A 15,330-nucleotide genomic window follows, 5' to 3' on the forward strand; every position below is an offset into this window, starting at 1 on the left:
TATTCAACAGCTACCAATGCTGTTTTTCCTGATGAATCTAAATGTTTGGAGAGAATTGCTTTCTTTTTTTTTCCTTTTGTGAAGATCTTTTGCCAACGTGTCTACGTGTGGTTGGATAAATGTTCTGGAAAACATCTGCTCACAACATAAAAACATATTTAAAGGGAAAAAAATAAACCCATCATCACAGGAGAATGATGGATAGATCAATCTATACCCAAGAAGAGCAGGTGGCAGTCATGGCTAGGAGGACCTTTGCTCAACTTCATATTGTATGCCAGTTGTGCCTGGTTCCTAGACTAAGAAGCATCACTCATAGCAATAGCAGTTAGACTTATATACCGCTTCATAGGGCTTTCAGCCCTCTCTAAGCAGTTTACAGAGTCAGCATATCTCCCCCACAGCCTGGGTCCTCATTCCACCCACCTCGGAAGGATGGAAGGCTGAGTCAACCTTGAGCCGGTGAGATTAGAACCGCTGAACTGCAGATAACAGTCAGCTGAAGTGGCCTGCAGTACTGCACCCTAACCACTGCGCCACCTCGGCTCTTCATGGTCACTCATGCCCCTAGTCACCTCCTGGTTGGATGATTGTAATGTGCTCCCCATGGGCAATAGACTCTACAAGTCCTTGAAATGTATCTGGAACATTCACCTGGTCCAAAATGCAGCAGCACAGGCAGTTATGTTTACAGAAGAACATATTACACCTCTGCTTCACGAGCTGCATTGGTTTCCAGTCGGTTTCTGGGTCAAAGCGAGGGGCTGTTTTTGACCTTTAAAGTCCTACAAGACATAGGATTGAGTTATCTAAGGCAGTGTTTCCCAACCTTGGTGACTTTAAGTCCTGTGGACTTCAACTCCCAGAATTCCCCAGCCAGCTATGCTGGCTGGGGGATTCTGGGAGTTGAAGTCCACAGGACTTAAAGTCACCAAGGTTGGGAAACACTGATCTAAGGGACCTGCCTCTCCTGATTACATCTGTCCATCCTACCAGATCCAGCAGAAAGAGCATGCTGTGAGTCCTGTCAGCTAGGGAACTACATTTGGCTGGTCATTGTTGACCCTTCATGGTATTGGACCTGGGTACTTGAGAGACCGCCTGCTGCCAATTACCTCCCAAAGACCCATTAGATCACACACAGTCGGCCTCCTCCAGGTTCTGTCTACCAGCCAATGCCACCTGGCTACTACCCGGGGGAGGGCCTTCTCTGTGGCAGCTCCGGCCCTCTGGAACGAACTTCCCGCAGGGATTTGGACCCTCACCTCTCTCCAGGCCTTCCGAAAAGCCGTCAAAACCTGGCTTTGCCGGCAGGCCTGGGGTTGATGAGTTCCCCTCCCCTCTCAACTTGTGTGGTCGTGTGATTCTTGGCTATTTTAACTTCTTGTATTGTGTTCTATGTTTCCCTTTCCCCCCTTGAGTTGTTCGCCGCTCTGAGTCCCTCCCGGAGAAGGGCGGCATACAAATAAAATAAATCTAAATCTAAGTGCGCTTATAAATGTTAATTTCATTACATCATTTATTTACATCTAGCAACACTTTTTATTTTCTTCTGACTCTTATAAAACTCATAAAATATAAAATGTAAATATAAAATATCCATGTAATTATACTGTCGTATCTATCTTACCTTTACAAATCCCTTGAGTAAGTAAATATGGGTAAACAGTGATAGGAAAATCCCCGCTACATGTCACCAAATATAAACTCATATAAGAATAACTTCCCTGACTAAATGTGCTTCTAATTATTTTACTTTTTTAATTTCAGTCAGGATTTCATGAAATGATCCATACTAATGTTATCTCTTTTTTTTTTTCAATAAACAGAGAGATTAAATGCTTTCAAGGTCGGCATTAGCTTTATGCAACAGCAAATTAGCAATTATTTAGTTCCACAAGGTATTTTACTTCTATGATAATCTATTTTTCCCTAAATGTTTCTATTCACTTCTTTTCCAGATCTGATCTATTTTAACCCAAACTGAGATGGGACTGATGAGTTTTCCTGATTACGTCTCACATTCCCTTGAAATCACTCCTTCTTTATGACAAAAGCAACCGGACAGATGGATTCAGTTAAAAGTTTAAGTCAGATATTGGCTGCATTCTAACACAGCTAAATAAGCCCATAATTTCCACTTGGAAATGATATCTTGCTTTTTTTCCCCATTAGACTAGGCTTCCATCATTCAAGCAAAGAATGACACAAGGAATGAGATCTTCTAGTCCTCCTAATGCTGCTTTAAAGAGGTGCTCTTTCAAAACTTGGTATTTCCCTCAGAAACAGCTCGATAGCTACTGCAATTGCTAGTGAAGCCTTTCTTGCTGCAATTGACTGCTGGTTACTCTGAGGTGGGTTCCTACCAGTTCGCAGCTATTCGGTAGAACCGGTTCGTCAAATCTACCGAACCAGTTAGAAGAGGTTCCACCAGTGGAGCCGGAAAGCAGGCCACACCTACAGAAGAGGTTCCAAAAATTTTTGAAACCCACCACTGGTCCTTGGATATGATTATTCTACACTATCATGCTCATATTTATAAAACTCAGTGCCTCTGTGAAAGGTAAGGATGACTACTGCGTTTGTGGTGCAATCAGAACATTGTGAGTGTTGAAGTTGTTTTAACGCAAACTAAAGATGCCTTTTAAAAAACAAGTTTACATCATATTCCTATGCATGCCAGTGCTGTGTGTGAGGTGATTTAAGGTGGTTCTGACAAGTGTCATCAGCATCTTCATATACAGTCACATGGGTGGCAAGCCACTCCCATCCGGTCACATGGGCAGCAAGTCACTCCCACAAAGGAGGCCACACCCACAGAGTAGGTTCGAACAATTTTTGACACCCACCACTGTCTGAGTATTATATTTGTTGAAAGTTCAGGTTTAATATTTGAGTGAGGATTTATTCAAAGTTTCTAATAACTTTTATTAGATGAACATTAAAAAGGCTAACTGCCAAACCATGAAAGTAAACTAGTTTTCTTCACTGATTCTCTTATTATGTTTGCAACTCTTATGAAGGGTAGGATGAAATATTGGTAGCGGAGAAATTTTTTTTTAAAAAAAAGGTGGGGGGAATCTCATGTCCATGACTCAAGAGCTACTAGCCCAAGTCACATAAAATTGTTCTTGCTCAGTTTGCAGCAATACATTTCTTAATCCAGGGGGGTCCAACCTGCAGCCCATCGTCCGGGCGCGTCACGCCCACACCCGTTTTAGCGAAGGGGGGAAATGCCATGATACATCACATGACAACACTGTGACGATGCGAGTTTGACACCCCTATCTTAATCCTTTTCTAGCAAAGCAAAAACTCAGAACAAATTTTACTTTCTTGAAGCCAACAAGTATTTACTTCACACATCTAAAAAGTAAAAATACTCTTAATCCTTTTTAAGAATTGTGGAGAACCAATAATGTTGGATACATGGGAAAATATATGGGTAAGAAATGTAAAATTCACACAAGCCCAAAATTTGAGAGAGAACTTTTATAAGATGTTTTATAGACGGCATGTAGATCCTAAAAAACTGGCCTGTATGTATCCGAATTTACAACCTAAATACTGGAGATAGGATTGTGTCGATGCTACATATTACCATACCCCCAGTTATTCTTGTTAGGTATAACTACTGATTGTATTGTTACAGAGACTAACTTGATTTTGTATTTAATAATGGCAGCAAGACTGTTGGTGGCGCAATACTGGAAGAAGGAAGATTTGCCTACTATTCAAGAATGGACATTAAAAGTCACAAACTTAGCAGAGATGGCTAAAATATCAGCATATCTCAAGGACTAAGAAATTCCAGATAGTTTATGACTGAAGAAGCAAGGAATGATATAATCTGTTTAGAGTTAGCCTAACAAAAGAGGAGTTAAAGCTCAAATGAAAGAGGTTACTAACTTTCTTTAAGTTTATTTTAGAACATCTTTGTTAAAGATTTATACCCTGTATTTGTTCTGGGAAGTCGGGGGGGGGGAGAAGTTTGGGGGGGAGGTTCGGAGGGGAGGAGATTCGGGTGGGGAGGGAGGGGGACGGGAGGTAAATATTTGTAAAAGTTTTTTCCCCAAAAAATTTTCAATTAAAAAAAAAAAAAGAATTGTGGAATGTTGTGGCCTATTTAAACATTCATTGAAAATGCAGCACAAAAAAGTGTGAGCAGACATTCTTAGCAATAGCAATAGCAGTAGACTTATATACCGCTTCATAGGCCTTTCAGGCCTCTCTAAGCGGTTTACAGAGAGTCAGCATATTGCCCCCAACAATCTGGGTCCTCATTTTACCCACCTCGGAAGGATGGAAGGCTGAGTCAACCCTGAGCCGGTGAGATTTGAACCGCTGACCTGCTGATCTAGCAGTAGCCTGCAGTGCTGCATTTAACCACTGCGCCACCTTGGCTCTTAGGACCTTTGAGATATTTATGTGAAATATTAAATGTTGCAGCATATGCAAACTTATAACCAGTCAAGTAAGTTTTCTTTCAAATTAAAAAGAGATACCATTGGACTGAAAGATACCCAGTCATTGGTTCAGCATCTTTTTCTAACTGTTTAACATAATAGCTATGACGATAAGAAAGATAATACAAATGGACCATTTATACTTTCTATATAAAGCAACTATACAATATTGTATTTGTTCCTTGCTCTCCATGATGACAACAGTTGCAAGCAATGACTGTGGTGAATGAGAACGAACAGATATTAAAACATTAAAGACAGAAGAAAATATTTGCCCTGCTGTAGACCTAAAAGGTAAATGATTGCAGAGCAGTATTCACAAGGCACTGACTTGATTATAAATCCTAAAAAGTAGTAGTTTTTGCAAAAAAAATAGAAAATCACGCAGCATTTTATTTATGAGCTAAATGCAAATTTGTTCTGTTGGCTCAGATTTTAGGAAAGCTCACGTATTGTAAATAAAGATGGAGAATATGATGCATAGTTTTTCTCTAAATTTTGAGTGAAGCTACAGCATGCAAAAATGAAACAGGGATATTATAAAAAGGCACCAGTATTCCTAAGACAAAGATTTTTTTATAGTGCCAGGCCTTGCCTAGCCTTCTCCTTCGGGCAAATTGGCAAGACTTTCAGAATAAATAAAAAAATAGTTTTCCCATGGCTTATGCAGTAAGAATTCACCCTGAGTCACTATTCTCAATTTGTTTCAGTTTATAACCTAAGAGGCAGAATGATCTATACAGCAATCTCTGTCAAAGTTCCTTAGCCCAGTTCCAAACCAGAATTCTTGGTTGCACTCTAGCACATTGAGAGAGAGAGAGAGTTTGGGTTTGAGAAACGTTGGCCTATCCAACTACTATTCAATTTACACAATATGGTGTTAAAGACCATCACAATTTATTCAATGGACTAACCAGCTTTGGTAAGGCCTACATTTTTTTGCATCTGTTGAAAGGCAAATGGACAATTAGTTCTAAAGACCCCCTACTCCTCTTGACCAAGAAAGGAAGCCAGGTTCCCTCCCTCTTTCAAAGAAGTCCCATAAGGCACTTTATTTCTTCAGTTTCTAATCCAAAGTTGAAAGGATGTATTTGTCTCAATCTTCTGTGAAAACAAGAGCATAGTTATCTAATCGGAAATAGCCTAACAGTTTGAAATTCACTGTGGCTGTCAGCATTGAACCTATCTGAACAAGTTTCAACAATGACTTGGCTGGTTGATCTGGGCCAGTTAAAAGCCAAAATAAAAAGTTCTGGGAAAAATGCCTAAAATTACAAGGAAAAACAAAAATAGAGCCAATTGGATTTGATCATCTTGATTTGGGCATAACAAAGACAATTGAACAGGAGGAGCCATGGTCAGCAAGATTAGGTTGCGTTAGAAACAGGTTATTGTAGCAAACAAGATCAGCAATAACATAAGTAAGCCTTGCCCAATGGGTGCTCCCTAAAGAGGCTGGCCTACAGTTCTAAAGATGATACGGCTTCTGGGTTAAAAAGATCTTATCAACCCTTTTCAATGTTGCTAATATTTGAACTATTCTTCAATTCTTCTTATTATTATTATTTATTATTTATTTGTCTTGTATGCCGCCCACTCCCGGAGGACTCCGGGCGGCTCACAAAAGACAAGGGAAAGGGGGGAACGAGACAAAGACAACATATTAAAAACAAAACCAACATTCACAATTTCCGTGGAGGTAGATGCTTCTCAGCTCCCCCCAGCCTGCTGGAACAGCCAGGACTTGGTGGCTTTGCGGAAGGCCGGGAGGGTAGTAAGGGTCCGGATCTCAACAGGGAGCTCGTTCCAGAGGGCCGGAGCTGCAACAGAGAAGGCCCTCCCCCGGGGAGTCGCCAGCCGACATTGGCTGGCAGATGGAATCCGGAGGAGACCCAACTCAGTTGAATCTGAAGCTTAGGTCTTTAAAGACATGTGCTTATTTACAAACAATCTCCCATTCAATCAACACTTACACTATATACATTTTTTTCAGCCTACTTCCATTTCTGGAAATCTTGAAAAACGACTCCCTCCATATAATTGTTCAATCCTATTCATTCTAATCAAGTTATGCCTATGAATGGAGCAGAGGTGGGTTCCTACCAGTTCGCACCTACTCGGTAGAACCGGTTCGTTAAATCTACCGAACCGGTTAGAAGAGGTTCCACCAGTGGACCCGGAAAGCAGGCCACACCTACAGAAGAGGTTCCAAAATCTTTTGAAACCCACCACTGGTCCTTGGATATGATTATTCTACACTATCATGCTCATATGTATAAAACTCAGTGCCTCTGTGAAAGGTAAGGATGACCACTGCGTTTGTGGTGCAATCAGAACATTGCGTGTGTTGAAGTTGTTTTAATGCAAACCAAAGATGCCTTTTAAAAAACAAGTTTACATCCTATTCTTATGCATGCCAGGGCTGTGTGTGAGGTAATTTAAGGTGGTTCTGACAAGTGTCGTCGGCATCTTCATATCCGGTTACATGGGCGGCAAGCCACTCCCATCCAGTCACATGGGTGACAAGCCACTCCCACAAAGGAGGCCACACCCAGAGAGTAGGTTCGAACAATTTTTGAAACCCACCACTGGAATGGAGGGAACAGATGCTTTGTTTGGAAAGCACCGGCTTTCGTGACAGCATGGCTAGCTTCAAAGTTTACCTAATATTTAATTGGTACTAGAAGTCATTGTTCAGTCGTATAAAAAATAAAAGACTACAATGCAGGACTAATCTTTCAAAAAACATCTAGTCCTTTAAGAGCAATCAGCAACACTTGAAACCATTATAAATTTCAATATATTTCTCAAGTCAAATGGATGGTGGTTTATATGCCAGCACAGAATCTCATTATTGGCAGCAGCACAAGGTTACCAGTTAAACAATGACTGCTCTGCTACTTTTAAAGTCTAGGAATTGGTCTTACATTTGACCTAATAAATTATAGGACACATAATTAATGAAAAAACAGTTTCAGAACAAAGGATACTTTTGAAATACCCCATATTACAAAAAAAAATTAATCTTGGAGCATATGAAGAATTATAAGTAATTTTTGAGGAGGAGCCAACATTGCGACGATACGGATGTGCAGTCTCGATGCTCCGAGACCGCTGCCGATACTTTTGCCGCTGGGTGGTCCAATCAGACCTAAACCATCCCGTAGAGATGGTGAACAGGAAGAATACGTCTTGCTGATCGCAGGGACACCGCAAAGTCCCTGATCGATCCAAGAGAAGTTCTTCAAGCCGGCGACAAAAAGTCCAGCCCCAGGCTGATGAAATTAGGACATCTCCGGAATGGAAGGGAAGCGGAAAGTGAAAATGTGTCCATCTGGTGAGGAAACTTTTGGAAAAGACTGCCCCCCGAAAAAAATTTTTAAGTTAAATTAAATCCAAAAGCAGAAGAAAATAAGCGGCGAGATTAACCTATATTGGATTGCTTTGGATAGTGTGTTTAATTTTACTTTGTGGATTGAAGTGCTCGCAACTTTTTTTTTTTAAAGAGAACGGATCAATTTTTCTTCTTCTATTTTTTTATTTTTATTTTTTAACCTATGGATTAAAATCTTCTTTATTTCAACAAGGACTTTTATTGCTTGCTATTAATTCCATTTAAGAACTGTTTCTTTTAAGTTTGAAATAAAGTAAGTAGGACCTTGCACTTCAAGGTCCTACTTACCATTCATAAAGCGCTCCATGGTAGTGGATCTGGCTATTTGAGAGACCGCCTTCTGCCAATTACCTCCCTTCGTCCCATCAGATTGCATAGAGTAGGCCTCCTCCGAATTCCATCCGCCAGTCAGTGCCGACTGGCGACTATGCGGAGGAGAGCCTTCTCAGTTGCAGCCCCGACGCTATGGAACAATCTCCCCGTGGAGATCCGCACCCTCACCACCGTCCAGGCCTTCCGCACAGCCCTCAAGATCTGGCTATCCCGTCAGGCTTGGGGATAGGACTTTACTCTCGCCCCTCCCGAATGTTGAGTGAATGTTGTGTGCTAATTATTTTTACTCACATTTTCTTTTTGTGTTTTGTCCTGCACTCCCCTCCCCTATTATTGTAAGCCGCCCTGAGTCCCCTCAGGGAAAAGGGCGGCCTATAAATGTTTAATAAAAGTAAAAAAAAAAAAACATTAGAGAGTGGGAAGCAATACTGCCACTTGGAGGCTGGAGGCTTGAGCTTTTGAAACAATGCACTTTCCCTTTTCCTTTTGATCTCACTGACTTTGTATCTCAAGGCTTGGCAACTTGTTTATAGAAAGTGATAAGAAGCAAGGGCACGAATTGTTTTTACAGGTGTACCTTGAGAGCCTTACTGGCAGTGGGAGGGGAAAAGAAACAGAACCTTCTTTTTTAAAGTTTATAAATGAACTTGTTTTTAAGCTAATTTAATATGAAGCCTTGAAAGCCAGAGTGGCAGTATCTACTAGCTTGTCAAAATGGCACAATATCCAAAAGAAAAAATAACTTTGCAAAACATCTTGGCTGGAATTCAATTCTTTTTAGAAATAACAGAGAGAATTGAGAAGATGATGGAAAAAATAGAGTTTATAACAGCAAGAAATGATGGTGTCAGAGTGCCAAAAATTGACGGGGAAAATGATTATAAAGACAAGACAACTGATTACTTTACCAGTGGAGTGAACGTGGTTGAAAGTGGGAAAAGGGGAGTATGGAAAAGGGAATTAGATTGACAGGAACTATACCCTGGATTTCAAGGCATGGAAAAAGAAAAAAGAGGAAAAACGATGGATTTAAGGAGAGAAAACTTCTCAGAAGCACGATTGACAACCAAAGATAACTTGATTAAAATAGCAGATGGAGGACATCGAGATTACTAAAGTGATGTTACAAGCAAAAAGGAGAAAAGTCCACAAAAATTTTATTAAGGAAATAAATAGATCAATTCCATAAATGACAAAAGAAATAAGTCTGTATTATTACTGGAAGGATACAAGCTGATATATGAAAGTTGATAATAAAAAATTAGTTAATTTTAGTAATTAGTGATTGTAATTTAGTAATTTCTAGAGTGCTATGTTAAATAAATAATTGATAAGGATAATAAGGTACATACATGGGTTGGTTTGATTAGGAAATTTGATATAATTAGCGAATGAATTTTTGTTAATAAATAATATCTATAACAATAACAATCAAATGACAAGGGATATAGTGAACAATATATATATGTACTGGTTTAATAAAAGGAATTGGGATATAAATTGTAAACAGCGATTTGGAAAGGAGGATCAGAAGCCTTGTTATCAAACATAATTAATTTTTACTTAGAATATGCTATAAAGGGATAATGTTATTAGATGATTAGAAATAATTAATGAAATGGTACTAGGTGCTTGTGTTTTTTAATTTTGGACTATTTTATGTAAAAGGATGTTAAAACAACTACAGTCAAATGAGAAGCGTGGTATGTTGATAGTAAGATGTTGTGACTCAGCAGCAGCTTGCTGTGAGTTGCGTCGGGATGCAGGAATAATGAGCAGCTGTTGCTCGTTAGGGTCGTCTTCTGCAGATAAAAGACAGATGGTGCCACGCCTTAGTGGCAGAAGTCAATGTTTGTGGTTCGCCGTTCGTCGTGTGTGGTTCATCGTTTCGAGATTCAAAGAGGCACTTGGATAAGTGATTTGCTTTCTGTAAACCTGATTCAAAGAGGCATTTGAATAAGGGATTTGCTTTCTGTAAACCTGATTCAAAGAGGCACTTGGATAAGTGATTTGCTTTCTGTAAACCTGGTTTGCTGTAAGAGCTTTTTGTTTTTGTTTTTGCATTATAACTTTTTGCCAGAGACTTTATCTACGTTTATTTTTGGGCTCGCAGCCAGCTTGAGCCAGGACTGATAAATATATTTCCTTTGAAGTTCTGTCTGACTGTCATTTGTGAATGAGCGAAAGGGGGGGGGGGGTCAGAACAGTAAGATATATAAAGATTTTTGATTTAAAATACATAATGTGATTTAAATTGTAAGCAATGACTGTGGAAGAGATGCATGAAAGTTATTTGTAACCAATCGACAACACACTTCTACAATATGATTAGTGATTAGTAATTTAGTAATCTTTAGAGTGATATGTTAAATAAATAATTGATAATGATAACAAGGTACACACGTGTTGGTTTGAAGAGAGGAAACCTGATATAATTAGCGAATGAATTTCTATAAATAAATAACAATTATAATAATAACAATGAAATGACAAGGGATATACTTAACAATATATATATGTACTGGCTCAATAAAAGGTATTGGGATACAAATAGTAAACAGCGACTTGGAAAAGAGGATTAGAAATTTTGTTATCAATCATAATTAATTCTTACTTAGAACATGTTATAAAGGTGTAATGTTATTGGATGATTTTAGAAATAATTAATGAAATGTCATTATGTGGTTGTGTTTTTCAATTTTGGATTATTTTATGCAAAAGGATGTTAAAACAATTATAGTCAAATGAGAATTCTGGGAATGTTGATTGTAAGATATATAAATATTTTTGATTTAAAATATATAATGTGATATGAATTATAAATAATGACTGTGGAAGAGATGCACTTAAGTTATTTGTAACCAATCGACACACTTCTACAGTATGTAACAAAAGATGATTTTAGTTTATTTTTTTTTGTGTTGTGTTTGTCTGTTTAACCAAAAATAAAAAATTCTTTTCAAAAAAAGGAAAAAGTATTATAAGTAATTTTTATTACATATCCATGAGTAAGTAAAATTTGATTACTAAGAACCAGAAAATCAAAGTTTGAATGTACCAGATGTGCCAATTAACAGTTTTAGGTATAGACTATGTTCTCTCTCTATTACCCCAATTAAGTACATCTGGTTTAGAATGGAGAGGTTAGATGACTTATCAGATACACAATACTTGAGATGTGTCAAAGGTCACAAAAGTTTTTGATGCGCAGAACAGCCAGTTGGAAATTTACACACAAAAACATATCAGCTGAGTGCTGTGTTATATAATATAAACCAGATCTGAACTTAACGATATGAAGTTCAAAGAGAAACACATGTAAAATTTGGAAATGGGTTTTTTAGCTTGCAAAAGAAAGAGCAACGTATTCTTCGTTAAAAGGAAGCAATGAAAATCTATTTCAAAATCCATAGTGTTTCTTCGTAATATTCATTCGTATCATATGAGAGTTGGGAGGCAAAAGGCAGCAATACTCACCCATCATTCCACATGAGAAGAGTGTGGATCCTTGACTCATCTTCTTTGGAGTGTGCTGAAAAGAAACATAAGACCTAATCACACATTTTTACAAATTATGCTAAAATCCAGGCCATGCATTGTAACATCTTCACTGTCCTAATAGCAATAGCAATAGCAGTTAGACTTATATACCGCTTCATAGGGCTTTCAGCCCTCTCTAAGCGGTTTCAGCATATTGCCCCCACAATCTGGGTCCTCATTTTACCCACCTCGGAAGGATGGAAGGCTGAGTCAACCTTGAGCCGGTGAGATTAGAACCGCTGAACTGCAGATAGCAGTCAGCTGAAGTGGCCTGCAGTACTGCACCCTAACCACTGCGCCACCTCGGCTCTAATGGCAGACTGGCTGTAAATTCAAGAATACAAGAAAAGCTGAAGTGACAATAATAATCCTGAAAACACCTTGTTCTACTATTTTGTAGTTTTCACTCATGGTAATGGTTCCCCCTCACACAATATTCAAACTGCACAAAAGGCTAATCCAGGGGAAATATTAAGTTGTAAACATGTGTAGGAGATATAAGATTTGCTCCACTTCATTGTTTTTAATAATTCCTTAGAATTACATTGTTTATTTTAAAAAAGAAATGATATTTAAAATGGCATTTTGAAAAAAAAAGGATACTACTTCCAAAACATTTCTAAATTGATTTCATAGGTCTTGTTCTTAGTTGAACGGAGTTGAAGCAAAATCAAAATTGCTCCGTACAGAATGAGAAATAATCTAAACTGTCTTGTTGTAAATCTTTTTAAACTATTCATTTACTATGCCAGTATTGTTGTCATTGGAAAAACAGAGACAGTGTAGGAATCAGTAAGAGAAATTTATCCAGCGACTCCAGTAATGGTTCTAAAGTTTAACTAGCTGGCTCGGTTTTTAATAAATCTTGTGCTGTCCCTTCATATTTTGTTCCTCTTTCCCCCTTCTAAATGATTTAGATAATTTATTATAGAAGAAAAGACACTTAAATGTATATTAACAACGTTGTATTTGGGTACAACATTAATGTTGTTAATAAATTTTATCTTTTTCCCCCCTGACTCATGTAACACAATGTATCTATTGAGAAATAAGTTTTATTGAACTAAATAGATTGTGTGCTAAGTAAATTCAAGATTCATACTGTATGCACTAAAAATTAAGCTGGAGTGCCAAGAAGTTACACTAAATTAAAAATGTAACATTTCCAGGAATGTTGAAGCACTAGCAAAATACTGTTTTCCAGAGGGAGGGAGAGGAGAGAGTTGGGAGGGGAGAATAAAATATATACAATGCTTATTTTAGCATCCTTTATAGATATAAAGTCATTTTAATTTCATAAAATGCATAACATATAACTTGGGATCCTCATAAAACATGTTTGTTGTACAAAATGCTAAAGGGGGTGAAGTGGGAAGCGAGGCTCGAAATATATTTATTGCCATATGAGATATTATTTAATCAATCTCTGTAGCAACCTCATCCTACATTCACTGACACTCAGCCACATCTGATTTGCAATTAATGAGGTATGGCTTCAATTACATATGCTGGAACATTATCTAAAACATCTTTCTGCTGGATACGAAAGTTGAAATCTTAGAATAAACTGGGAAGGATGGCAGGATGAAGCAGAAGATTCCCAACATCCACCTGAGCTCTTATTAAAGTTTGCGATCCGTTGTGGCCCAGCAGGAGCCGTTGGAGCTGCCACCAGACTCCAACAGCAAGGGGCCTTATGAGTCGGCCCTGGAGGATGTGGAGGACCCTGGACAGGGTTCTGACTCCGAGCAGGGTGCAGGGAGACTGGTTGGTCACCAGGTGGCGCCTGAACCTTGGATCAGTGGGGAGGAGACAAGAGAGAATGATCCAGAAACCAGCTGTGAGTTGTTCCGGGATGCACGTCGTCGAAGGGCTACTCGGTGTCAAGAACAACTACGTAATTACAGGAGGTAATTACGCTCAGCTGATGCTCATTAAGATCATCTCCCAATTATAAAAGAGACTGCTTGTGCCACGCCCTTCTTGCAGAAGTCAACGTTAGGGACTAACGAGAAACAAACTTGCACGACATCGAAAATGAGGCTACATAGGACGTTTTGGAGCTGTGGCAGGTGGGCGTTTCGGCACTATCGCAGTTCGGCACTACCCGTTCAGGTTCAGGTAAACCAGTCTGAACTGGCTGAATACCATCTTTGGGGCCGGTGTAAGCTCTTAGCAATAGCAGTTAGACTTATATACCGCTTCATAGAGCCTTCAGCCCTCTCTAAGCGGTTTACAGAGTCAGCATATTGCCCCCAACAATCCGGGTCCTCATTTCACCCACCTCGGAAGGATGGAAGGCTGAGTCAACCTTGAGCCGGTGAGATTTGAACCGCTGAACTGCAGATAACAGTCAGCTGAAGTGGCCTGCAGTACTGCACCCTAACCACTGCGCCACCTTGGCTCTTAATTGACATCATGTATGTTCATACACCTACCAGAAGACACACCAACTCAGCTGGTTTGTTTGGATCTAAAGGGCTTCGGGAAAAGGAATCTGAGACTGCCACCTTTTTACCTCACAGGTTCAACTCTTATTTCATCAATCTTGCATACTAAGTTTTTCAAATCCTATCTTTATTATTTAATATATTTATAACACTTTGACAAAAAATATTTGCCAATATTGAAATAAGTTTATCTACTCATTTGTCTTTAGTTTCTTTCCTGATCTGGTTATAAGTATTTTAAAATTCACAAATTTGTTTCATAACTTAATAACCATGTTATTAAGCATTGCTTGAAATTGACATAGTAGGGTATTTTCCATAATCATTTTGCACTACATTGAAAAACTGCAATCCTTTTAATGTTATGGTATATTATAAAGAACAACAACAAAACAACAACAAAAACTGGGGTTTTCCTAATCCTTTCACTTTTTCTTTCCCTTACTTTGAAAATCGACCTTTATCACTTATTGATAAGGCAACGCTTAGATCCAAGAACAGGTAAAAATGAGGAAATGAGACATTTTAAGGTAGACATTTATGTCTGTCTTAACTGCAATTTCATTTCATAATGATTAAACCATTTATCAAAATTGGGAAGTAAAGGAATATGTTATTCATCATTTACAATACTTCTCTTCCAATAAGGAAAAACATTATTTTCTAAATTTCTACTCAGATAACTTGATCCATATACTTTGTGAACAATAAGATGTTTTTTTCTGTTTATCTACCCCTGCTTTGCAAAAGTTTTTTTTTTGGATGCCAGGAAATATTAAATGTTACTGTTATGTTAAGACATGCCAGACACTTACTATTCATCAAAATATAGTGTCTAAAAAAAGGAGCCAAGTGAAAAATTGGCATTAAATCCCTATTTCCATGCTGAGAATAAAATAAGGGGGGGGGATATATGTATACACAACTACATACAAGAGATTAATTATTATGTGAGAACACAAACAATGAAGGAATATACATAGAATTACTGTGGAATTGGAATTATTCGGTGAAAGGTGAAGTGGATGTTCTCTAGAGATCTAATTATGTTGACTGTGATGTTTTGAAAACTAATCCATATTAATGAATAGTACGGTAGAAGAGATTTAAATTTAAAATTGGGAGGTATTTTATTATTTTTAAAGGA

At 38.3% G+C, this 15,330-nt stretch overlaps 1 protein-coding gene and 1 long non-coding RNA gene across 4 annotated transcripts in view; both read right to left on the minus strand.

Moving 5' to 3' along the window:
* Positions 1–15,330, minus strand: part of FAM53B (family with sequence similarity 53 member B) — a 141,579-nt gene that overhangs the window by 92,297 nt on the left and 33,952 nt on the right. For all 3 annotated transcript variants that reach the window (XM_087725952.1, XM_087725953.1, XM_087725954.1), the window contains one exon: positions 11,671–11,725. In XM_087725952.1, coding sequence (XP_087582078.1) covers positions 11,671–11,725 — 55 coding nt within the window. The remainder of the gene's footprint in view (positions 1–11,670; positions 11,726–15,330) is intronic.
* Positions 9,335–11,102, minus strand: LOC148043682 (uncharacterized). Its single transcript, XR_015697972.1, has 2 exons — positions 10,219–11,102; positions 9,335–10,128 (listed from the first exon to the last, which is right to left on the minus strand). It is a non-coding gene; the product is annotated as an uncharacterized LOC148043682 (long non-coding RNA).

This window comes from Thamnophis sirtalis, unplaced genomic scaffold (assembly GCF_051295495.1).
Source record: "Thamnophis sirtalis isolate CommonGarterSnake01/CBP01778 unplaced genomic scaffold, rThaSir2_p1.2 scaffold_11, whole genome shotgun sequence".
NCBI lineage: Eukaryota > Metazoa > Chordata > Lepidosauria > Squamata > Natricidae > Thamnophis > Thamnophis sirtalis.